Below are 25,684 nucleotides of genomic sequence, written 5' to 3' on the forward strand. Positions count from 1 at the left end.
CTTTCCCCTAAGGGTTCTAATACCTTAAGCTCTCTCATCAATTCTAATTCATTGAACTACATTCAATTCAGAATAGCTGATCTCCTAGTGGGCTCAACCAGGAGCTACTCAAAAAAGCCATCTAGTAAGCATTCTTGAAATTCCCCCTCTTGGAATCTAGCACTAACCTGATTTTGCCAAACTACCTTCATATTGAAATCCCTCATGTCTATTGCAATATTGTCCTTTGGGCATGCACTATCTATCTCCCATTGTAATTTGTAGACCATATCCTTATTACTGTTTAGGGTCTGTGTACAGCTCCCATCAGGGTCTTTTTTCCCCTTGCAGTTCTTTCAACACCTTCCAACCCTATGTCACCTCTTTCTAATGATTTGATCTCATTTTTTACCAACAGAGCAACGCTGCCCCTTCTGCCTTTCTGCCTCTCCTTTCAATACAATCTGTATCCTTGGACATTAGGCTCCCTACTATAATCTTCTTTCAGCCACATTTCAGTGATGCCTACAACATCATACATGCAATCTGCAACTGTGCTGCATCATCATCTACCTTACTCCATATATTGCATTTATTAAAATATAACACCTTCAGTCCTCTATTCATCCTTTTCGATTTTGTCCACCTTTTGCATTGCAGCTCATCCTGTTGACTGCAATTTTGTCCTTTCAGCAGCCTCTGCTCACTTCACTCACACTGCCTCTGTTTGTAAACCAGCCACCTTATCTATAGTACTATCATCCGCCTTTCCTACAATTCTGTTTGCATTAAAATATACACTTTATCTTATGTCTTACCAACATCTTCCTCCACAACCTCTCCACTAACTGTTCTCAAATCTGGATCTCATACCCCTGCAACTCTAGTTTAAACCCCACCGTACAGCAACAACAAACTTTCCCACTGGGAAGTTAGTCCTCCTCCAGTTTAGTTGCAAACCATCCCTTCTGTACAGGTTCCACCTTCCTTAGAAGAAAGCCCAATGATTCAAAATCTTATTCTCTCCCTCCTGCACCAACCCCTGTATAATTGTTCGAGTTCTGGCCTCACTAGCACGTGGTATGGGTACCAGTCCTGAGATCATACCCTGGAGGTCCTTCTCTTTAACTAGCTCGGACCTCCCTGAACTCCCTATGCACAACCTCATCACTCGTCCTGCCCATGTCTTTGGTACCTACATGGAACACAGCCTCTGGCTTTTCACCCTCATGCTTAAGAATGCTGAGACTCATAAGCTGTGGGCATGCTAAGTTGGTACTGGAAGCTTGGGGACCCTTGTCATTGTCCCACAACTTATCCTTGAACTGTGTTGGTCTTTGACACAAAACAATGGATTTCACTATTGTGACAAATTAAGCTAATTTTTTTTATTCAGTGATACCCTTCTGCTACAAAATACCTAAAGCTTGTACCTGCTGTTCTATCTCCACTCTGCATTCCCACCCTAGTCAAATGAATAAGTCCCCAAGATCTTTAAAGGCAATGGTGATTTGGTATTCTGCAGTGTCCTTTCATTACTTGACAACTACATAGCAGTTTTGCCTAGCAGTAATGACCCTTTGTTTTAATTTGCAACTTGAAGAACATGAATAAAATTATATAAAGTTTCTGAGAAGTACCTTTCCTCGAAGTTCATGTAGATCTTTCTCTGCCTTGAGATAATTCTGTATGGCTATTTTGGTAACATTGGGATATTACATTTATTCAAATCTCTGAATACAATTATTGTTTGTTTCCACAAGTTTAATTACATAAACTTAAATCTATAGTGGTAGTTTGAAAACCCACATACAATTTGCTGCCACCATCTCCCAACAGCAGTAAGTGGTTGTGATCTCTGAGAGAAACTTCTAAATTTTTAAAAATGAAATACCGCAAATTTTGAAAATATGAAATAAAGATGTAAATAGTTAGCAGGCTTGGCAGCGGCTGTGAAGAGAAATACAGAATTACAGTTTTAGAATCACATTTAGAATTAGTTTTATTATCACTGGCATATGTTGTGAAATTTGTTGTTTTGCGGCAGCAACACAGTATGCAGTACATAAAAATTACTATATATATATATTAAATAAGTAGTGCAAAAAGGAAGCAAATAGTAAGATGGTGTTCATGGAATCAATATCCATTCAGGAATTTGATGATGGAGGGGTAGAAGCTGTTCCTAAAACATTGAATTTGTGTTTTTAGGCTCCTATACCTTCTCTCTGTTGGTAGTAATGAGCAGAGGACGTGTCCTGGGTCTGGGGGTCCTTAATGATGGATGCCATTTTTGAGGTATCACCTTTTAAAGATGTCCTTGTTGGTGGGAAGGCTGGGAGGCTGGTGCCCATGATGGAGCTGGCTGAGCTTATAACCTCTGCAGCTTTTTCTGATCCTGTGCAGTGGCCTCTCCATATCAGATGCTGATGCAGCCAGTTAGAATGTTCTCTGTGATACACCTGTAGAAATTTGCAAATGTCTTGGGTGACACACCAAATCTCATCAAACTCTTAATGAAATATAGCTCCTTGTTGCCTTCTTTATAATTGCATCAATATGTTGTGCCCATGATAGATCTTCAAAGATATTGGCACTCAGGAGTTTGAAATTGCTCACCCTTCCCACTTTTGATTCTTTGATGAGGACTGGTACATGTTCCCTAGCCTTCCTCTTCTTGAAATTCACAATCAGTTCTTCTGTTTTAGAAGATGCCTTTCATCAGAAATGGGTAAAGTTAGGGAAATATCTTAAAAAGTCAAGATAAATGCAGAGTGGGATACAAAAGGAAGAACTATATTCAGGTAGAAGCCATGAAAGATGAGCTTTTGGACCAAGGTGAAAGAATGCAGTAATAACAAATAAAGAATCAAAAAGTCGTATCTTCAACAACAATGTTACTCATCATTGTTGGTTCTGAGTGTTTGTAGTTGAGCTTTCAAAACCTTTGCTTGTTTTGAGCATCAGCTGAAAGAGGTTCTTGTTGGGAAATCTTTTGAGAACCTACTAATATTAACTTTGAAACTCCCTTGATGAACTTGACCTATCATTTGAGTTTGTTTGTCACACTGGAAAATGCCGAAAAATAATCATTGTCTGGAAGTAGGCTTCTGAACTAACTGAAATAACATCTATTAAAATTCGTGCATATGATAGGTCTCATTTGTTTCAATTACTTTAAAATAAACTTGATTTTTGTATTGGTATCTTTTCCAATCTCAGTCATGCTATTCACTGTCAAAAAGAACTGTCACACACACAGTGCTTGAGGAACTCAGCAGGCCAGGCAACATCTATGGAAACGAGTACAGTCAACATATTGGGTCGAGACCCTTCATCAGGACTGTTCCTCCAGCATTTTGTATGTATTGCTTGGATCTCCAGCATCTGCAGATTTTCTCTTGTTGGGAAAAAGAACGTGTTACATTTTCAAACATATCATATAAAGGAAACTGCTGTAACATTGGCATCCCTGTCTGGATGTCACACTATTGCCAATTGAAACACTTGTCCACACTTCTATAACTTATTTTACTTCTCCATTATCTTTCTCATAAAAATAAGTAGATAAATAAAATAATCCCCTTCGTGTACACAAATAGAAAATTGCTACTAATCAAAAGTTGATTGCTCCCATCCCAAATCTCATTCACCCATCACACCAGTCTTTGGTGTTGGCTGCATGATTCTGAGTAGATTTAAATCTAAAACCTTATTTTGATTTGTAAGTTCATTAAGGACCTCACAAAAAAGCCAGAGTTGAAAATAAAAGCAGGAAATACTGGAAATACTCAGCTAGTCAGGGTCCATCAGTGGGAAGGGAAATAGAGTTAATGTTTCAGATTGAGTATGTTTTAGAGTGAATACCCTTTGATGGAGCTGGTGTGTAAACAAAAGAAGCTCACTAAACTGCAGGGAGGTAGGAAACATCCGATATGTTAAAATTGGGGTGACCATATGGCTAAGCAATAAACGAGTGTACATCTGGGTGAGGAGTGAATAGGAACACTTAATGAAAACAAAGACAGAAGTATGTAGGAGTACAAAATGCAGGTTAACGTCCAGCAGATAAGGCTGGGCATTGTCTCCACTCCCGAAGAGGAAAAAATAAACAAACTGAGCCATTATCTCAAATGGGTGACTGATACATACTCAAAAATTATTACCTGAAGTTTTTGAATTCAATATTAAGTTCAGAAAGCTTCAACGTGCCACTAATGTGTTATGACCTTTTGAGCATTTCCAGCATTTTCTGTTAATCCTCACTAATTTTTATAGATGCACCGTAGAAAGCATTCTTCTAGGGTGCATCACAACCTGGTATGGAAGTTGTCCTGTCCAAGACCGGAAGAAGCTGCAGAAGATTGTGAACATAGCCCAGCACATCACACAAACCAATCTTCCATCCTTGGACTCACTTTACACCGCATGCTGTCGGAGCAGTGCTGTCAGGATAATCAAGGGCACAACCCACCCAGCCAACACACTTTTTGTCCCTCTTCCCTCAGTGAGAAGGTTCAGGAGCTTAAAGATTCGTATGGCCAGATTTGGGAACAGCTTCTTTCCAACTGTGATAAGACTGCTGAACGGATCCTGACCCGGATCTGTGCCGTACCTTCCGAATATCCAGACCTGACTTGCACTACCTTACTTTCCCTTTTCTATTTTCTAATTATGATTTATAATTTAAATTTTTGTTATATTTACTTCGATTTGTACTTCGGGGAGCGCGAAGCGCAGAATCAAATATCGCTGTGATGATTGTATGCTCTAGTATCAATTGTTTGGTGACAATAAAGTAAAGTTTTAGTTTAGATGTACAGTCTCTGCAGTTATATATTTTTTTAAACTTTTATGGCAGAATTGGAGGAATGTAGTGCTAAAAGAAATAGAAACTGCAGGTGAGGCCATGATGTGATTTGAAATTAGAATATTACTCTTAAATCTTGCGTATGTTGGTCTGAGATCCCATATAGCTCAACTAACAGAGTGAAACCCAGTGCAAATTTGGGTATTGGAAACAGAGTTTTGGTTAAGATTGTTGTGGAGAGTGGAGTGTTTATCAGTGGGGAGAATAAGCTGAAAGGTGGGAATAGCATTCAGCGCCAACATAGCATGCCCACATTGTACTAACCCCGACTAATCCATACATCTTTGGAATGTGGGAGGAGACTGGAGCATCTGGAGGAAACACATGCGGTCAAAGGGAGAACATACAAACCCCTAGTAGACGGTGACAGGAATGGAACCCGGTTCACTGGTGATGTAATGGGATACACTAGCTGCTGTGCTACTGTGCCATCCTGATTATGAGATGGAGAAAACAAACGCTATACATATTACAGGTTGATGGTCTTACATCAGAACTGGGCAATTTTGATACAAACTGGAAAAACTTGATCCAAAAAGACCAAATTCCATCTCAGCATGTTATATTGCTCAAACCTCAACACTGAATGTTAACATTTATACTTTGTTTCCATCTCACTCTCATTGACATAGTTAAATTGAAATATTCATTTCCTATCTTAGATCCCTCACTTTCTTTAAACTGTGGTTTATGTTCTTCTTTCCGTCAATGTAACTATGCTCAATTCAAATCAGTGGAAATTCTGGCCAGTCATTTCTTTGCTCTGCTGTAGTTAGCAGGCTTTCAATGTTTGTTGCTGTGTACATCCCATTAATTGTTTGTGATATTCTTGGCTGTTTTCACCCTTGTCGGGCCTAGTGTGTCTTTTAGCTTTCACTTAATGTTTCATTTAAAAATACTGTTTTTTGTCATAGAAGTGCATGTCTAAATTGTAGACCTCCTAATAAAGAGTGAAATTGTCTAGATTATGAAGATATATTTATTGGCAGCAGACACCACAATATAACCATATAACCATATAACAATCACAGCACGGAAACAGGCCATTCCGGCCCTCCTAGTCCGTGCCGAACTCTTAATCTCACCTAGTCCCACCTACCCGCACTCAGCCCATAACCCTCCACTCCTTTCCTATCCATATACCTATCCAATTTTACCTTAAATGACACAACTGAACTGGCCTTTACTACTTCTACAGGAAGCTCATTCCACACAGCTATCACTCTCTGAGTAAAGAAATACCCCCTCGTGTTTCCCTTAAACTTTTGCCCCCTAACTCTCAAATCATGTCCTCTCGTTTGAATCTCCCCTACTCTCAATGGAAACAGCCTATTCACGTCAACTCTATCTATCCCTCTCAACATTTTAAATACCTCGATCAAATCCCCCCTCAACCTTCTACGCTCCAATGAATAGAGACCTAACTTGTTCAACCTTTCTCTGTAACTTAAGTGCTGAAACCCTGGTAACATCCTAGTAAATCGTCTCTGCACTCTCTCTAATTTATTGATATCTTTCCTATAATTCGGTGACCAGAACTGTACACAATATTCCAAATTTGGCCTTACCAATGCCTTGTACAATTTTAACATTACATCCCAACTTCTGTACTCAATGCTCTGATTTATAAAGGCCAGCGTTCCAAAAGCCTTCTTCACCACCCTATCTACATGAGACTCCACCTTCAGGGAACTATGCACTGTTATTCCTAGATCTCTCTGTTCCACTGCATTCCTCAATGCCCTACCATTTACCCTGTATGTTCTATTTGGATTATTCCTGCCAAAATGTAGAACCTCACACTTCTCAGCATTAAACTCCATCTGCCAACGTTCAGCCCATTCTTCTAACCGGCATAAATCTCCCTGCAAGCTTTGAAAACCCACCTCATTATCCACAACACCTCCTACCTTAGTATCATCAGCATACTTACTAATCCAATTTACCACCCCATCATCCAGATCATTTATGTATATTACAAACAACATTGGGCCCAAAACAGATCCCTGAGGCACCCCGCTAGTCACCGGCCTCCATCCCGATAAACAATTATCCACCACTACTCTCTGGCATCTCCCATCTAGCCACTGTTGAATCCATTTTATTACTCCAGCATTAATACCTAACGACTGAACCTTCTTAACTAACCTTCCATGTGGAACTTTGTCAAAGGCCTTGCTGAAGTCCATATAGACTACATCCACTGCCTTACCCTCGTCAACATTCCTCGTAACTACTTCAAAAAATTCAATAAGGTTTGTCAAACATGACCTTCCACGCACAAATCCATGCTGGCTACTCCTAATATCTGCTGAGTTCAGTAAAGTTGCATTTACTGCTTCACCTTTTGAGAATCAGAATTTCAGATCAAATTAAATTCTGCTATTTGCAGGTATTTTTCCTTATACAGTTCCAAATATATTGGATGTACTATGGTGTCTTTATTTTGAAGAGCAATGAAGGGACAAAATAGTAGAAACTTCACTACAGTTGGATTTGATGCAGCATATACTGTAATCATAAAGAACTAATGCAGAATCTGTTAACAATCTCTGTGAAATCTGGATTCTCTGTTTTGTCATTGGCTGGTATGTGGTTAAACTATCAGATTTTAGATGTTAATGTTTGCCTGTTGTGCACTACAAATGGTACTTGTCAACATGGCTGATTTAAAATGCTAATTGACACGTAGATGGTATCAAAATTGCACTTGTTCTTTGAAATTTCTTGAAATGTAATGTTTACAGTTACTTATAAACTTATATGTTGGTAATTGTCTATATGTTCTAGCAATGCATCGCCAATAATGCCTTTATTGGTATATATTGAAGTTATTCATCAATCTTGATTGGTGAATAATTAATCTGTCATAAGTTCCAACTTTCATTAACTCCTATCAAAATGTGCTGTTGATATGAAGTTGAGCTCTACCACCTCTGGCTCTGGGCAGTGCTCAGCCTTGATTGCATCAGCGATCACCCAGCCTTGTAAGAATGCCATCCTTTTCCCTCTCTTTCTCTGTGTCCGTTGCATTTGTTCTCAAGACAAGGCTTTTCTTTCAAGGGCAATTGAACCATCATTTTCCATGAAATGTGGCTTCTGCCTCATCCATTTCTTCACTCTGCCTCTCCCCAAACCAGAATAGTGATAGACTCTCCTTGGTTCTCACCATTCACCCTTCCACCCTACACATCCAGCAAATCGTCCTTCAACATTTTTGCCAGTCACATCTTCCTTTCCCCATTCCTATCTGCTTTCTGCAGAGACAACTCTGTGCGACACCCATTCACTCATCACTATGCACCCATCCCTCCTAGTCCCCTGGTATTCTCCAGTGCAAGGTTAGAAGCTGGCCAATCTGTCCATTATATCCCTCTTCATCTGGTTCCACATATTCCCTCCCAGCTTCTCTTCCTTCCCACATCTTTCATCTGTCAACCTCTCCTCTTCACTCTCAGTCCTGATGCAGGGTCTCACATCAGAATATTGACCATCCTTGAGTCTCCACAGATTCTGCCTGACCCACTGAGTTCCTCCAGTAATGTGATTTTTTTTTTTGCTCCATGTACAGTGTCTGCACTCCCTCTTGTTTTAAAGTATTACCTTGTTTGGTAATTTTAGCTTCACTGTGGTCTTTTTACTCTAGTTATGTAACTTTAATTTGTCAGTCTTGTTAATCCTTGGTTAACTTTTAAGCATGTTATATTCTCCGGAAATTTTCTGTTTCTTTTCAGTTAGATTGTGTTCTGTATACCTTACGTTGTTTAACTGTTCTCTAACTGTACAGTGATAAAGTTGACCTTCCCTCAGAAATTGGCTATTTGTTGAATCATTGGATACATCATTGTGAAGGCCACTGGGTTTACCATACCTAAGCTTACTCTGTGGTCAAACTATCTAATAAAACCCACTCCCATTGCCCTGTAAATAGTTAAGCAATTTAACTGGATCCATTTTAAATGACATTATTTTAAACAGCTTAGATTTAAAAGCAAATCTTTTATAAGACAAAAATAAAATGCTATTATATATTTATTTATAATTTTAATTGGGATATTCTGGATAATTTGTAAATTATTCCTCAAACAGTATTATATGGACTGTGATTTCCGAAACAGATGTTCGTTGAAGTGTTAGGACTTTGAAGAGGTCACGTTCTTCATTCTTGGCCTCTATAGTTGCTTTTTAACTAAGGCAGTCAGCAAAATATGTTTATCTCTCATACAGTATATCCTTGTAGTCTTGAGTGGAGTTGCACAGTGAGCAGTGAGTTATTTGCAGTTTTACATCCACTAGGAGTTGGATTTAAGACAACCTATATTAATTTTTCATGACTGTAAAGAGCCAACATCAAAGAAAGATTTTGCATCTGTACTTTGGCTTGATTCAAATAATGATCATTAAGTGAAAGTACAGTGCTAGATTTTATGTCTTGCCTGCAGATTCATATGTAAATACAGGCTTTTCTCAGTGTACATATAAGCAAAGGGGAGAAAACTAAAAATAAGGTTTAACTTCATTTTCAGTTTATTTGATTGTTTTATTACTTTCTATGTGAGGTATTTTAATTTATTTTAACATTTTTCTGAATGTGAGGGATTGTCTGAGGACTCTGAAGGAGCTTTGGGATGATTCTTGCTTGGACTTCCCACCCCCCCCACCCCCCAGCGACCCCTAAAATACTTGATTATTTCGTTCCAAGCCACGTCACCACTCAGGGCTTTGCCACTCAGTTATAGGTCACTCACTTTGGCCAACATTTTCACAGAAACATAGAAAACCTACAGCAAAATACAGGCCCTTCAGCCCACAAAGCTGTGTCAAACATGTCCTTACCTTAGAAATTACCTAGGGTTACCCATAGCTTCTAAGCTCCATGTACTTATCCAGGAGTCTCTTAAAAGACCCTATCATATCTGCCTCCACCACTGTCGCCAGCAGCCCATTCCATGTATTCACCACTCTCTGCGTAAAAAACTTACCCCTGACATCTCCTCTGTGCCTACTTCCAAGCACCTTAAAACTGTGCCCTCTCATACTAGCCATTTCAGCCCTGGGAAAAAGCCTCTGACTATCCACACGATCAATGCCTCTTATCATCTTATACACCTCTGTCAGGTCACCTCTCATCCTCCTTCGCTCCAAGGAGAAAAGGCCGAGTTCACTCAACCTATTCTCATATGGTATGCTCCCCAATCCAGGCAACATCCTTGTAAATCTCTGCAACCTTTCTATGGTTTCCACATTCTTCCTGTAATGAGGTGACCAGAACTGAGCACAGTACTCCAAGTGGGGTCTGACCAGGGTCCTATACCTCTCGGCTCCTAAACTCAATCCCACAATTGATGAAGACCAATGCACCGTATGCTGGCTTAACCACAGAGTCAACCTGCACGGCAGCTTTGAGTATCCTATGGACTTGGACCTCAAGATCCCTCTGATCCTCTACACTGCCAAGAGTCTTACCAATAATACTATATTCTGCCATCATATTTGACCTACCAAAATGAACCATCTCACACTTATCTGGGTTGAACTCCATCTGCCACTTCTCAGCCCAGTTTTGCATCGTATCAATATCCCGCTGTAACCTTTGACAGCCCTCTACACTATCCACGACACCCCCAACGTTTGTGTCGTCAGCAAATTTACTAACCGATCCCTCCACTTCCTCATCCCGGTCATTTATAAAAATCACGAAGAGTAGGGGTCACAGATCAGATCCCTGAGGCACACCACTGGTCACTGACCTCCATGCAGAATATGACCTGTCTACAACCACTCTTTGCCTTCTTTGGGTAAGCCAGTTCTGGATCCACAAAGCAATGTTCCCTTGGATCCCATGCCTCCTTACTTTATCAATAAGCCTTGCATGGGGTACCTTGTCAAATGCCTTGCTGAAATCCATATACACTACATCTACTGCTCTTCATCAATGTGTTTAGTCACATCCTCAAAAAATTCAGTCAAGCTTGTAAGGCACAGCCTGCCTTTGACAAAGCCACGCTGACTATTCCTAATCCTAGTATGCCTCTCCAAATATTCATAAATCCTGTCTTTCAGTATTTTCTCCATCAACTTATCAACCACTGAAGTAAGACTCACTGGTCTATAATTTCCCGGGCTATCTCCACTCCCTTTCTTGAATAAGGGAACAACATCCGCAACCCTTCAATCCTCTGGAACCTCTCCCATCCCCATTGGTGATGCAGAGATCATTGCCAGAGGCTCAGCAATCTCCTACATCGCCTCCCACAGTAGCCTGGGGTATATCTCGTCCAGTCCCGGTGACTTATCCAACTTGATACTTTCCAAAAGCTCTAACACACCCTCTTCCTTAATATCTACATGCTCAAATTTTTCAGTCCGCTGTAAGTCATCCCTAAAATCGCCAAGATCCTTTTCTGTAGTGAATACTGAAGCAAAGTATTCATTAAGCATCTTTGCTATCTCCTCCAGTTCCATACACACTTTTCCACTGTCACACTTGATTGGTCCTATTCTTTAACGTCTTATCATCTTGCTCTTCACATACTTATAGAATGCCTTGGAGTTTTCCGTAATCCTGTCTGCCAAGGCCTTCTCATGGCCTGTTCTGGCTCTCCTAATTTCATTCTTAAACTTTTCCTGCTAGCCGTATAATCTTCTAGATCTCTGTCATCACCTAGTTTTTTGTACCTTTCTTCTTGACCAGATTTACAACAGCCTTTGTACACCACGGTTCCTGCACCCTACTGGCCTTTCCCTGTCTCATTGGAATGTACCTATGCAGAACTCCACACAAATATCCCCTGAACATTTGCCATATTTCTTCCATAAGTTTCCCTGAGAACATCTGTTTCCAATTTATGTTTCCAAGTTCCTACCTGATAGCCTTACATTTCCCCTTACTCCAATTAAACACTTTACCAACTTGTCTGTTCTTATACCTCTCCAAAACTACGGTAAAGGAGATAGAATTGTGATCATTATCTCCAAAATGCTCTCCCACTGAGAGATCTGACACCTGACCAGGTTCATTTCCCAATACCAGATTAAGTACAGCCTCTCCTCTTGTAGGCTTATCTACGTATTGTGTCAAGAAACCTTCCTGAACACACCTAACATACTCCACCCCATCTAAACCCCTCACTCTCTAGGGACATGCCAATCAACATTTGGGAAATTAAAATCTCCCACAACAACCCTGTTATTATTACACCTTTCCAGAATTTGTCTCCCTATCTGCTCCTTGATGCCCCTGTTACTATTGGGTAGTCTATAAAAAACACCCAGTAGAATTATTGACCCCATCCTGTTCCTAACTTCCACCCAGAAAGACTCCGTAGACAATCTCTCCATGACTTCCTCTTTTTCTGCAGCCGTGACACTATCTCTGATCAACAGTGCCACACCTCCACCTCTTTTGCCTCCCTCCCTGTCCTTTCTGAAACATCTAAAGCCTGGCACTCGAAGTAACCATTCCTGCCCCTGAGCCATCCAAGTTTCTGTAATGGCCACCACATCATAGCTCCAAGTACTGATCCAAACTCTAAGTTTATCCACTTTGTTCATAATACATGCATTAAAATGGACACATATCAAACCATCGGTCTGAATGCGTCCCTTCTTTATCAGCCAACCGTCTCTTCCTCTATCTCTTCAGTTCGGTTCCCACCACCCAGCAATTCTAGTTTAAACTCTCCCCAATAGCCTTTGCAAACCTCCTGGCTGGGATATTGGTCCCCCTGGGATTCAAGTGCAACCAATCCTTTTTGTACGGGTCACACCTGTACCGAAAGAGGTCCCAGTGATCCAGAAATCTGAATCCCTGCCACCTGCTCCAATTCCTCAACCACGTATTTATCCTTCACCTCATTCTATTCCTATACTCACTGTCACGTGGCATATAATCCCGAGATGACTACCTTTGTGTTCCTGCTTCTCAACTTCCTTCCTAACTCCCGGTAGTCTGTTTTTAGGACCTCCTCCCTTTTCCTACCTATGTCGTTGGTACCAATATGTACCACAACCTCCGGTTGTTCTCCTTCCCACTTCAGGATATTGCGAACACAATCAGAAACATCCTGGACCCTGGCACCTGGGAGGCAAACTACCATCCGTGCTTCTTTCCTGCATCCATAGAATTGCCTGACCCCCTAACTATAGAGTCGCCTATCACTGCTGTCATCCTCTTCCTTTCCCTACCCTTCTGAGCCACAGGGCCAGACTCTGTGCCAGAGGCGTGGCCACTGTTGCTTTCCCCAGGTAGGCAACCCCCCCCCCCCCCCACCCCCAAACATTACTCAGGCAGGAGTACTTATTGTCACTTTGGAGTAGGGAGAGTGAGAACCATTGAAAAGGTTGTAGCATATGAGTTTTACTTGGGCTAGTAAAAAGTGAGGTTTAAGTGGAGTGGCCATTGTGGGAGTGGACAGGGTTAGCTCAGGGAACTGCTCAAGGGCTTCACCTAGAAGAGAGAGGCCAAGGATCTGGAGACCATTTTGGATTGGTCATTGTGTAAGTGTGTCAGTATAGGTGTCTGAGGCTTTGGTTCAAGAGTTTTCACAAGGAGGCACAGGTGAGTAGCAGGTGAGAACAGGTAATTTTTTTATAGTAGTTAACTAAAATGATACCAAATTACTGCTAATTAAATAAAGCGGGGATGCAGGATCAGGTGATATGTTGTGGCTGTATGATGTGGGAGCTGGTTGAGCCCATTATGATTCTTGATGACCACATCTGTAGCAATCAATGCTTGCTCAAGGAACTCGGGCTCAAAAACAATGTCCTGGAATCTGACCTTTAAACACTGTGATGCATTAGGGAGGGGAAGAGTTACCTGCACACTGTTTCAGGAGTCATGCACACCTGTTAGATTAACTACTTCAAGTTAAGTTTGTTACCAAGGCAAGAGGGTCTGACTACGCATTAAGAAAGTACGAGGATCCAAAAATTTCTGCTGGAATAGCCTCAGCCTTTGATCCTGCCCAACAGGTCTAAGATTGTTGCTCCCTGTGAGGATGCGTAGGAAGAATGAGCAACTGAACCATGGCACCATGGTTCTGGGAGCCATTCCAAGAGTGAAAAGAAAAGATAAATGTACTTATAATTGGGAACAGTATAGTCAGAGGAATAGATGCAGTTCTCTGTAACAAGGATTGAGAGTCCTGAAGGCAGTACTGTCTACCTGGTACCCAGGTTTGAGACATCTCATCTGATCTGCAGAGGAATTTGGAGTGAAAGGGAAAAGATCCAGTTGTTGTAGTCCATGTGAGTACCAGTGGCATGAGAAGAACAAGAAAAGAGGTTCTGATGAGGGAATTTGAGCAGCTGGGCACTAAATTGAAACACAGAACCAAAAAGGTAAAAATCTCCGGATTGATAGCTGAGCCTCAGGGTTAATAAGATCAGAGAACTAAATGTGTGGCTCGAAGATTGATGTGGGAGAAGTGGATTTGAATTTGTAGGACATTCGCAACAGTATTGGGGAAAGAGAGAGCTGTTCTAATGGGCAGTCTCCACCTGACCAATACTGGGACAAGGGTCCTAGCAAATTGCATAATTAGGGCTGTGGATTGGGTTTTAAACTAAAAAGTAGGTCCATGGCTTGGAAAGTAGGGAAAAAGTAAAAGAAAAGGAGAGTGAAGTCCCCAGAATTAAGAATTAGACAAAAAGTTCAGAAAGGGATAAGAATTTAACTTCAAGCAACATGGAGACAAAATTGAAAAGAAGAGTGATGAATACAGGACTGAAGATGTTACATTTGAATGCATGCAGTATATGAAATAAGATAGATGATCTTGTACAATAGTTAGAAATGAGCAGGTATGATGTTGTGGCATCACTGGGTCATGGGTGAATGTATATCACAGCTGGGAACATTCAAGAATGTGCATCACATCACAGGACAGATAGGTGCGCAGAGAGGTTGAAGTGGCTTTGTTGGTTAAACAATGAAATCAAATGCTTAGAAAGTGATATAGGATCAGAAGATATAGAATCCTTGTGGGTAGAGTTAAGAAACTACAAGGGTAAAAAGACCCTGATAGGAGCTCTATATGGGCTCCCAAACAGTCGCCAGAATGTGGGGTACAAATTACAATGGGTGACAGAAAAAACATGTAAAAAGGCCATGTTACAGAGGTCATGGGGATTTCAAAGTTCGGGTAGATTAGAAAAATCAGGTTGGTGTGGGATCCCAAGAGATGGAATTTGTAGAATGCCTACGAGATGACTTTTTAAGCATCTTGTGGTTGTGCCCATTAGGGAGAAGGCAATTCTAAACTGTGTGTGTGTGTAATGAACCAGATTTGATTAGGGAGCTTAAGGAGATAGTGATCACAATGCGATAGAATTCATCCAGCAGTTTGTGAAGGAGAACCTAAATCAGCTGCATCTGTATTACAGTGGAATAAAGGTAACTACAGTGTCATGAGAGAGGAGCTGGCCAAAGTTGATTGGAAGGGGATGCTAGCAGGGATGAAGTTTGAGCAGCAATGTCTGAAGTTTCTGGGGGTAATTCAAAGATGCTAGTTCAGTTCATCCCAAAAAAAGAATTAATCTCAAGGGAGGATGAGGCAATCGTGACTGATAAGGGAAGTCAAGGACAGGATAAAAACAAAAGAAAGAGCTTACTTTGTAAAAATTAGTGGGAAGCTTTTAAGAGCCACCAAAAGGCAAGTAAGAAAGCAATAAGGAGAGAAAAGATGAAATATGAAGATAAGATAGCCATTAATATAAGAGATGATATCAAAAGATTTTAGATATATAAAGACAAAAAGAGAAGTTTGATATTGGACCTCTGGAAAACAAGACTGGAGAGGTTGTATTGGGGAACAAAGAAATGGCAGATGAGCTGTGTGTATCTTGCATCAGTCTTTACTATGGAAGACACCCACAACAAGGCAGAAATTCAAAAGTGTCAGAAGTGAGTCCGGTTCCCATTACTAAGGAGAAAATGCTTGGGATGCTGAAAAGTATGAAGGTAGGTAAGTCACTTGGACCCGATGGAACTTCACCCCAGGGTTCTGAATGACGTAGTTGAAGAAATTGTGAAGACATTAGTAATGATGTTACAAGAATCACTAGATTCTGGAATGGTTCTAGAACATTGCAAATGTCAGTCCACTTTTTAAAGAAGGGAGGGAGGCAAAAGACAAGAATGGGAGTGAATTCAGACATTGGAAGTGCAAAGGGACTTGTGAGTCCTAGTGTAGGATTCCTTAATGTTTAGCTTGCAGTTTGAGTCAGTACTAAGGAAGGCAAATGCAATATTAGCATTCATTTCGAATAAATGAAGGACTAGAATGTATAAATAAGGACATAATGCTCAGCCATTATAAGGTGTTGATCTGACCACATTTGGAGTATTGTGAGCAGTTTTGAGCCCCTAATCAAAGAAAGGATGTGCTTGCATTGCAGGGGGTCTACAGGAGGTTTACAAAAATGTTCCTGGGGTTAAAAGGGTTAACATATGATGAGTATTTGATGGCTGGGCCTTTAGACATTGGTGTTTAGAAGAATGAGCAGGGTTCTCCTTGATTCCTACCAAATATTGATAGGATGAACATGCAGAGGATATATCCAATAGTGGAAGAGTCTAGGACCAGAGTAGAAGAATGTCCCTTTAGAACAGAGAAAAGAGGAAAGTCTTTAGCTAGAGTGTGCCGACTCTGGAATTAATTGCCTCAGGTGACTCTCGTGGCCAAGTTATTTTAAAACAGAGGTTGATTGGTTTCTGATTAGTAAGGGAGAAGGCAGGAGAATGGGGTTAAGAAAAGGAAAATATATCTGCCATGATCAAATGGTGGATCAGACTTAATGGGCAGAGTGGCTTAGTTCTACTCTTATGTCTTATGATCTTATTTTTTCATTCAAATGAATGTAGGAAGTAGGTAGGGCAAGAAAACCCCACTAAGGAAAATCTGCACCCTAAAATTAATTGACTGTTTCAGCCTATATATGAGCTGATGATTAGGGCAGAAAGAGGATATATGAGATATCCATGGCAGACTGGGTAAAGGAGAATCCTAAGAGATACCAATGGTATATCAAGAACAAAAGAGCAACTAGGGAGAAAATAAATTCCCTTAAGGATTGGTGTTTTCACAGGAAATATGCAAGGTCGTAAATGAATATTTTTCATCTGTATGGAGAGAGTCATTGAAGTTAGAGACTTTGGAAAGGGAACAGGTGATGTCCTGAAAAATTCTGACAGTATGAAAGAAGAGTTTCTGGCAGTATTGAAGTGAATAAGGATGGATAAATCCCTGGACCTATGTATATCCTGGAAGGCTGTGAAAAGCAGGGGAAGAAATTGCTTGGGCTATAGTTGAGACTTTTATATCATCCTTAGTCCTGGGTGATGTACTGGTAGACTGGAGTGACCGTCTGAATTTGAAACGGAAATGATTCTATTATTTGGTGGTATAATGGCCATTGAAGAAGATTGTCTAAGGCTAAAACAGATCTAGGTAACTGGGAATTTGGACCAAAGAATGGTAGATGAAGTTTAACTCAATAAAGTGATACATTTTTAGTTTTTAAACCAGGACAAAATAGTCACAGTGAATTACAGGTTCCGGGGAGTTTGTAGAACTGAGTAACCTAGGGGTGCAAGTACACAGTTTGACAAGTTGGTGAAGAATGCTTGGTTTCATCGGATAGGGCAAGCAGTACAAGAGTTGGGACATATTATTATAGCTCTATGAGACATTGATGTGACCATATCTGGAATATTGTGTGCAGTCCTGATTACTATAATATTGGACTGCTGTGATTAAGTTAAAGAGAATACAGAAAAGGTTCACAAGGATATTGCTGGTTCTGGAGGTCTTGAGTTGTGAGGAGGCTGAGTAGACAGGGACTGCTTTTCCAGGAGCAATGAAGGCTGCGGTTGACTTGATAAGTTTTCTAAAACCATGAGAGGATTAGGAAAATGGATGGTCACAGTCTTTTTCACTGGGTTGGGCAGTCTGTGAATAGGCACAAGTTTATGATGAAAAATTATAGAACAGTATAGTACAGGCTCTTCAGCCTTCAATGTTGTGCCAACCTATGTAACCCATTCCATGATCAATCTAGCCCTCCTCTCCTACTTGTCCATGACTGTCCATTTTTCTTACATTTATGTGCCAATCTAAGAGTCTCTAAATGTTCCTATTGCGTCTCCCCTACCACTACCTCTGGCACTGTGTTCCAGTGGCAGAACTCTTTGTGTATAAGCCTACCCCTGACATCTCCCCAAACTTTCCTCTACTCACTTTAAAAGGATATCCTTTGGTATTGGCCCTCAGAACAGGATGCTGGCTATCCGCTCTACCTATGCCTCTGATAATCTTATACACCTATCAAATCAACTCTCATCCTTCTTCACTACAAATAGGAAATCCCTAGCTTGCTCAACCTTTCTTCATAAAATGTATTCTCTAATCCAGGCAGCATCCCAGTAAATCTCCTCTGTATCCTTATTCTTCCTATAATGAAGTGACCAGAACTGAACGTAATACATGTGAAAGATTTAAAGGGATCCTGAGAGATAAGTTTTTCCACAAACAGGGTGGTGGCTATATGGAACAAACTATGGGAGGAAATGAGAGAGGCAGGTACAATTACAATGCTTAAAAAAAGATTTAGACAGATAAGTGGATAGGAAAGCTTTGGAGGAAGATGGACCAAGTGCATGTGAATGGGACTACCTCAGGAAGACACCTTGGTTGGCATTGATCGAATGGGCTGAGTGCCTGTTTCTGTGCAATGTATATATCAATGACTCTAAAAGAGGAACTATTTCAGTTTCCCTCCCAAAACTTTCTCATCTGAATTGCAGTATATTGCCATCTGCAGATATGGAAATCATGACATTTGAAACAAGACCCTGTTTTCCGTGTGTAATAATGGGGAAAAGATCTCTTGAACTTCCATTTTCTTTATAATTCATTTTCTCCATTTAACAACAGGTTTTAGAGAGAATTCCTTTCATTCTATAGACCTGGGACATATGCAATTGTTTAAACCAGGCTAGAACTTTAAAACAGTTTACTATAAAATGTCCCAGAGCAATGTAGTTCTGCTGAGGCTAGTTATGTATTTATTGCTGGAAAAGGCCATCTTTTCTTGGAATTGATTTGGACTGAAGCCTCTGGTGTAGAGGTGGCAGAGTAAATACCTGAAGAGTAATGTTCGCTGTGCTGCCGATCAATACCAGACCCACCATTGTACTTGAGGCTACTCTCTTGTTAAAAACAAATTTGTTAATTCTGACAATTTAATTGCGTTATTTCAGGGCTGATTTTAAGACCTTTTAAAGGCATCTGGTAAAAATGATTGCATGGATATTTTTATATTGCAACTATTACTGCTTTTTGTACTTCATTATCCATGTTGTACATTTTCTCTTTCACACAGTATAAATCTGTTTTAAGATTGATTTCCTAGCTATCATATGTTTTGGAATTTGCTTAATGCTGAATTCGGTTCCACAGTAGTTAATCTATAGGTATGGGTATCTCTAAACAATAATAGTGTAAGTTACTAAGACAGGATTTCCATTTAATTAACGAAGCAGAGTCTTTGTGAAACTTTGTTCACTCCTATCCAAATTCTGTGTTCCTTAATGCTGTTTTAAAATGGGAATTAAAAAGCCTTCTGATGAACTATTATTTTATGTTTTTGAATTTTCTGTGTATCCTGGTAAATCTAATACTGCAGCTGACATCATTTGGTAGAACTTGAAATGATTGTTTCAATACATTTCGCATAAGTTGTCAGAATTTGAATATGGTAACTCTGTCAACAAGATAACAGTAAAGCTGAATTCTTACTCAAATTTTACCTGCACTAACTGAATGGGTCAAGATTTATAAGTAACAAAATATTAAAAGTACTGTTGGGCTGTGAATAATAACTCACTCTTTGGTGTGTGTAATGGGATGCAGTAATACCACTGTTAGTTGGAAAAACCTCAAGGGAGGGTTAATTGCAGGAAAACCATGTTAAATATTTGTACAGGATTTCTTTTTCCCATAGTTAGCTATATATATATATATATATATATGTGTGTGTGTGTGTGTATTTTTTTCTTTGTATTAACAATTTACAAAGATAATTGATGATTTGTCTTCCCTGCACAAACTAAGCAGTTTGGTTTCATGCCTCTGGGTTAGAGTTTTGGCCTTATTCTCTTTTTTACTCAGACATTTGATGATTCTTTTATGAATTGTTTAATTTTTTATTGCTAATTTTGCAACTGAGTAAACTTTTGGAGACAATTTAAGATGGTAATTAGGCAGATCATATTCTAATACATTCTTGAAAGCTGTGAAGCACTGCGGAAAAAGAACTGCTTTGTACTTGAAAACAAATTTGAAACATGACTGATTTAGCATGCCACAAGGGATTGCATTACTGTAGTATGCTAAATAATTGAATTGTTTTGTTTCCTGAGATCACAATCCAATTTAGTTTATTTATGGTAAGCATGGCTTTGAGTGAAATAGCTACAGCTTTGCCACACCAAAATGAACTGGAAAGAATTTGAAGTGGTGTTAATCAGGACAGGACATACAACAAAAAAAAACATTTTCAACAATTATTAAGTATAAAGAATTATATAAAAATAAAGTGTTATATGTATAAAAAGCTGGTAATGTTAGGGGTTAAGGACAGATATTAAGTAAAATTTGCTTAAGGAGTTCCCCTTTCTTCCCAGTCCTGAAGAAGGGTCTCAACCAAAAATGTTGACTGTTCATTTCTATAGATGCTGCGTGATCTACTGAGTTCCTCCAGCATTTTGTGTGTGTTGCTTTAATATATTTTTGTTGTGTTTCAGAGGCAGTTAAAGGGCTAACTGTATTATTGTAATAACACATTCATATTTCTAGCTCGAAATAGAAAATATTCAGCCACTTATGTAACAAAATACTTTATCCAGGTCGAATAACTGATATAAAATAGATTTGTATTATTTGCTTTCCTATTTATAGAGCTATTTCATAATGGTAAAATAGTACTGCATTTTCAGTAGAAAAAAGATTTTGTAGAACTATTTTACATTAATGCATTATGGCTGACTTTAGAAATAGTTTGCTTTCCAACAAGTGATTTGACATCATTTGAAAAACTGATCCCATGCATCAACTTAACTGGAGTTAATCAAATTAGGGGTGATATTTTTTTTATATAATGGAGAATCCATGATTGAACATAATATTAATATTAAAATATAATTTAACTATGCTTATTTTTAAAATAATTATATAGCCATCTGATGCTGATAAATACATATCTTTTGTTTGTAATAATATATGAATACTGCATGACCTAATGAGAGACAAATATCACAGACGTAAAGCCTTGTATTTCTCTAATGAGTGTGCTTGGTCTATCAAGAACCCATACTGGAAAGCAGTTAATTCTTTTGATTGTTCTTATATTTTATATAATTTGCAGTAGAGTAGCAATATGTAAGATATTGCTAAATATTTGATATTTTAACAAGGAGTGTAATAGCTCTTGCATGATGTCATGCTGAAACATTTGTGTTTGTTCCTGTAGAAGAGTTGGCATTAAATGTAAAATTGAAGGGAGGCCTTTTAATAAACTTGATAAACGATACATATACAGAGGAAAATAGAACTTTATATGTGTTGTGGATTTTTGAAACGTTTCATTATGTAATTGTTGTTCTTATGTCATCCTTGAAAATTATTATTGTAGGGACTTTAGAAATGTAAAATAGTATTTGAAAGAAGTGGAAACGTGTTCTAGTTTTGCAAAATATTGGCCATCCCACTTTCAAGGATCAATGATCCGCTTTATTTACCGTATACATTTACTTACATGGATTAAGAATTTGAAGTGGTGTTAATCAGGACAGGACATACAACAAAAAAAAACATTTTCAACAATTATTAAGTATAAAGAATTATATAAAAATAAAGTGTTATATGTATAAAAAGCTGGTAATGTTAGGGGTTAAGGACAGATATTAAGTAAAATTTGCTTATATAGAATTCAATTACAGAATATAGATGTATTTATGAATTTTGAAATTTTGTGGTTGTGCTGTTAATCAAATTATGGTAATTGTATTTCTGAAATTGTGAGCTTTTTTAAGAAGAGTGTCTAAATTCCCAAAGGGTGTATTCAGACATATAAAGGGTTTCTGAACTATATCCAGCAAACTTTTTAGTACTTTTTTAGAACTTTCAAATTCAAAGACAAGAAAGCACCCAAATAGTTATTTCAGTCATGATCATTAAACTATCGATGGGAAATCCATGTTTTAGGAGCATAATTTTAATTCCTGATTATGAGTTATAATTTGTGAAACCTAAATGTTTTGAACACCTTTTAGCTCAAGGGTTTATAAAACTGAAAGATATCAAGTCTGCATTTAAATAGATTTGGTTAAAAATGCTGCACGAACATAATTCATTGAAGTATTAAATACGTAATAAAATGTTTAATTATATTTATTTGTATCGATTAAAAATTCACTCATATTGCATCAATGAAAAAGAAGTTTCTTCTGGTAGTTGTTGAGAATTACATCTTTAACTATAATCGTCTTTTGAACTACGTAAAATTATTCATCCCAAGAAGGGTTTACTTCCGCGTATTAATATGAAAGTATTATTCCGATCATCATTCTGAGTACGGACAGAAGTTAGAAGTTTGATTTCAGATTTTGCCAAAAAGAGCACTAAATAATGCTAAGTATTGCTCCACTCTAAATATTGTCGGCGAACTTTACCCCTTAATATCCGTAGTGTTGAATTGTTTTTATTACTTATTTTTGAAATCGGAAGTCCAAAAGGTATAAACTTAACAACTGGAGTTGATGAATTTGGAAATAACTGCGGGAATAAAGGTCTTCATTGTTTTTTGGTGATTTGTTCCAAGGAACCCTGTTACAGGGCAGCTTTGAAGTTGAACACTCTTGGCTTTAGTTGTACACATTAAATATTACCTGGAGTAGAGAGATAAAGTTATGTAATTAAAATAGGAAATACTGTTGCACTTCTGCATGTATGAAATAACTGTTACTCACTTTATTTTGCCTTGATACTTTTGCGAATTGCGACTGATGCTCCTATATTTTTATAAGAACGTCCATTAGCATCGGTGGTTGTAAGAAATGAAGATGCATTGTGATTTAACCATGGAAAGCTACAAGTTGTACATTTAAATGCGTTTATAAATACGATAAAAGATACCACAGTGAAAACTAAACATCTAATACGAGCAACCTTTTATATTTACATCAGTATTACTAGTTGTAAAAATGCGCAGAACATTTGCAGCTTCCAGTAACTATATGAAACTGGAATGGTGAAAAGGAAATGTTGGGCCAATCGCCTATAAGCAATTTCTTTAGCACACTGTATTTGATTTTTAACAGCGATCCTCTTCGGGCCGATCTTAGTTTCTCACCGGTCTCTCTGCTGTGTGTGTGTTGGCAGGTTCTGAAGATGATGTGCTCGTTAAAGGCAGGCAGTCCATTCGGGCTCCAGCAGTGAGCAGCCAGAACTCCGAGAGCGAAATGGTGCTGGAGGGAGACGATGATACCATCACTTCACTGGAAGAGAAGGAGATTGATAACATGGCGGGTAAAATAATTTGTCTTTCTTTACACCAGCCTAACGTTACAACTAAAACTCCCTGTATAATTTCACTGGTTCAGTACAGAGACTTTTGTGGAGACAGTGATAGATTGACTTAATTCTAATGAAGCCAATAAAAATACCATTTTCCCTCGAAATTGAATCAAAAACTCCAACATCACATGAGCATTTGACGTTTCACATTTTCCTGTGTTTTTAGTTTGTTTTCTTCCACATCATTTCTAGCCACCTTGAAAAGTTTGGAATAAAAATGACTTGACATGAAGATTCTTTTTTTCCCAGTGCCTAAAACGACATTACTAATTTACGTCTTACTGCCTATAATATAAGTCTATGTTTGGGGCTGAGGTCAACTTTTCAAGAGCAGTCTTACAAAAAAATTCATGAAAAGGGTACGAGTTTCAGATTCACACATTGTACATATATAAGCACATAATATTTACCTCACTTTGTTGGTATCAATCACTGTAAAGTACAATTAATTTTGTTCAAATCTGATGTTCAGAATATGGCGAAGAACCATCAATCCGCAAAATGTGAGCATTAAAATCGATTATAAAATTACATTTGCAAGTTATCCTCTGTAAAATCCAGGTGGACCCTAATTCCAGCATAGTTTTCTTTTCTTTCGCTGTTTAATATCAAAACTGATACCTTAATTCTGAAATTTCCCTCTATCTGATGAGCGTTGTCTTTTAACATTCGTCATTTTCATCAGTTATATACGGAGTTGTGTCTTAACTACCTGGCGCCAATCAATTAAGGGAAATAATGTCAAAAATTAAATAATTTAGTTCAGATCGCAATAGAGTTTAAATTAATGCAGTTGCTTCTTGATTTGCTTGGGACAAATGCGAGGTTGGTCATAAGGTTTCTCAGGAATACAAAAGATGTTTTTTTTTAAGTATGCCAGCGATATCGCATTCTTTCAGGTGCCTTCATACGAGGCGACCAAAACGCTTCTCTCACAGAATTTGTTGGCGACGATTGTTGCTACCTATTATCTCGATAGAATGAGGAGAAAACTCGTACATCACTGCATTTAAATTGGAGAGGATAACTAACTGCGCTGGGGAGAGAATGGGATATCCGCCGCAGGGAGGGACATGGGAGGAGAAATGTTCTGTCAACAAGAATGGTTTTCGAAAGGGGTTACTGTCACTGTTTGGAAAGGGTGGAGTGGGTTTGGATAATGTCCCCAATAACTCTTTTCGGGGGAAACGCCTGGATCGCTGGGCGCTGCTTATCCTGAACCAAAGGGAGCATGGCGTCATGCGGTAAAGATGAAAATGTTTCTAAAGCGTTAATGGGGTTATCAATTTAGTAGCATTTTGATATATGGTGAAAACGATGCTTGAAATCAAATTTATGGCATTCACATTTAAATGAAAAATAAACACCAAATGCATTGCTGCGCTTTAATGTATCTTGGAAAGAATATGTACTTGGGATTCTTTATATTACAGCAGGAACAGAAACGGCCACGTTAATTTATTTTGGAGATGTTCTTTTAAAATTATTTCACCTATAGATGTTGCCATAAATAGCATCATTTAGCATTTAAACCTTTCAGTCCCTCCTTCGTCTAATGTAACAAGTGTGAAATTGTTTTGCGATGTAGCTAGCTTCCTAGTACAGCGCAGATATTCGCAGCAGTGTAGAGAGATCAGAGTTTAATTATGAAATCTTGACATTGGGAATAGGATTAAGCAGTAATCCTTTCTAATAAAGTCTGTAGTGTAAATTAACTGAAAGTTATCTGGGGTCTCCTATAAGAGCCCATGGGCTGTGCGCATTGCCAGATCATTGCAGATGGCTGCTGTGTTCTCATTGTAATTGAATGTCTCACCATGATTGAAAAATGTTATTTCTCTCCTGTATTACATGTTAATGCATTAAGGTCTCTGAGAGACGGCAGAGAACACGAGATGGTGATTCCATCCACTTTTGAAAGAGCTTGGGGAAATCAAGGCGGTTTTGTATCTCTCTACTGACCATCTGCAAACCAAGTATATTGTAGACTGGGAATAGAGGGCAAATCCTGCAGTAATCTCACATGAGAATCGCCCGCTATTGTCGAGGTGGCATACATTAAGATTGATGAGAGATTAAAGACTACCCGGGTCTAAGCAATCAATGAAAATGACAATTAATTTGAAAATTTTTTGGCAATTACTCACAGAATGATTACCTCCACCACTTGGACGGGTAAACCTGATCTGATGTC

At 38.8% G+C, this 25,684-nt stretch overlaps 1 protein-coding gene and 1 long non-coding RNA gene across 3 annotated transcripts in view; one reads left to right on the forward strand and one right to left on the reverse strand.

The window, feature by feature from the left end:
* lrba (LPS-responsive vesicle trafficking, beach and anchor containing) overlaps nt 1–25,684 on the forward strand; it is an 807,866-nt gene that overhangs the window by 425,470 nt on the left and 356,712 nt on the right. For both annotated transcript variants that reach the window (XM_073042906.1, XM_073042907.1), the window contains exon 38: nt 23,296–23,442. In XM_073042906.1, coding sequence (XP_072899007.1) covers nt 23,296–23,442 — 147 coding nt within the window. The remainder of the gene's footprint in view (nt 1–23,295; nt 23,443–25,684) is intronic.
* On the reverse strand, nt 22,864–25,364 carry LOC140726480 (uncharacterized). Its single transcript, XR_012098648.1, has 2 exons — nt 23,901–25,364; nt 22,864–23,411 (listed from the first exon to the last, which is right to left on the reverse strand). It is a non-coding gene; the product is annotated as an uncharacterized lncRNA (long non-coding RNA).

Source organism: Hemitrygon akajei, chromosome 4 (genome assembly GCF_048418815.1).
Source record: "Hemitrygon akajei chromosome 4, sHemAka1.3, whole genome shotgun sequence".
Classification (NCBI taxonomy): domain Eukaryota; kingdom Metazoa; phylum Chordata; class Chondrichthyes; order Myliobatiformes; family Dasyatidae; genus Hemitrygon; species Hemitrygon akajei.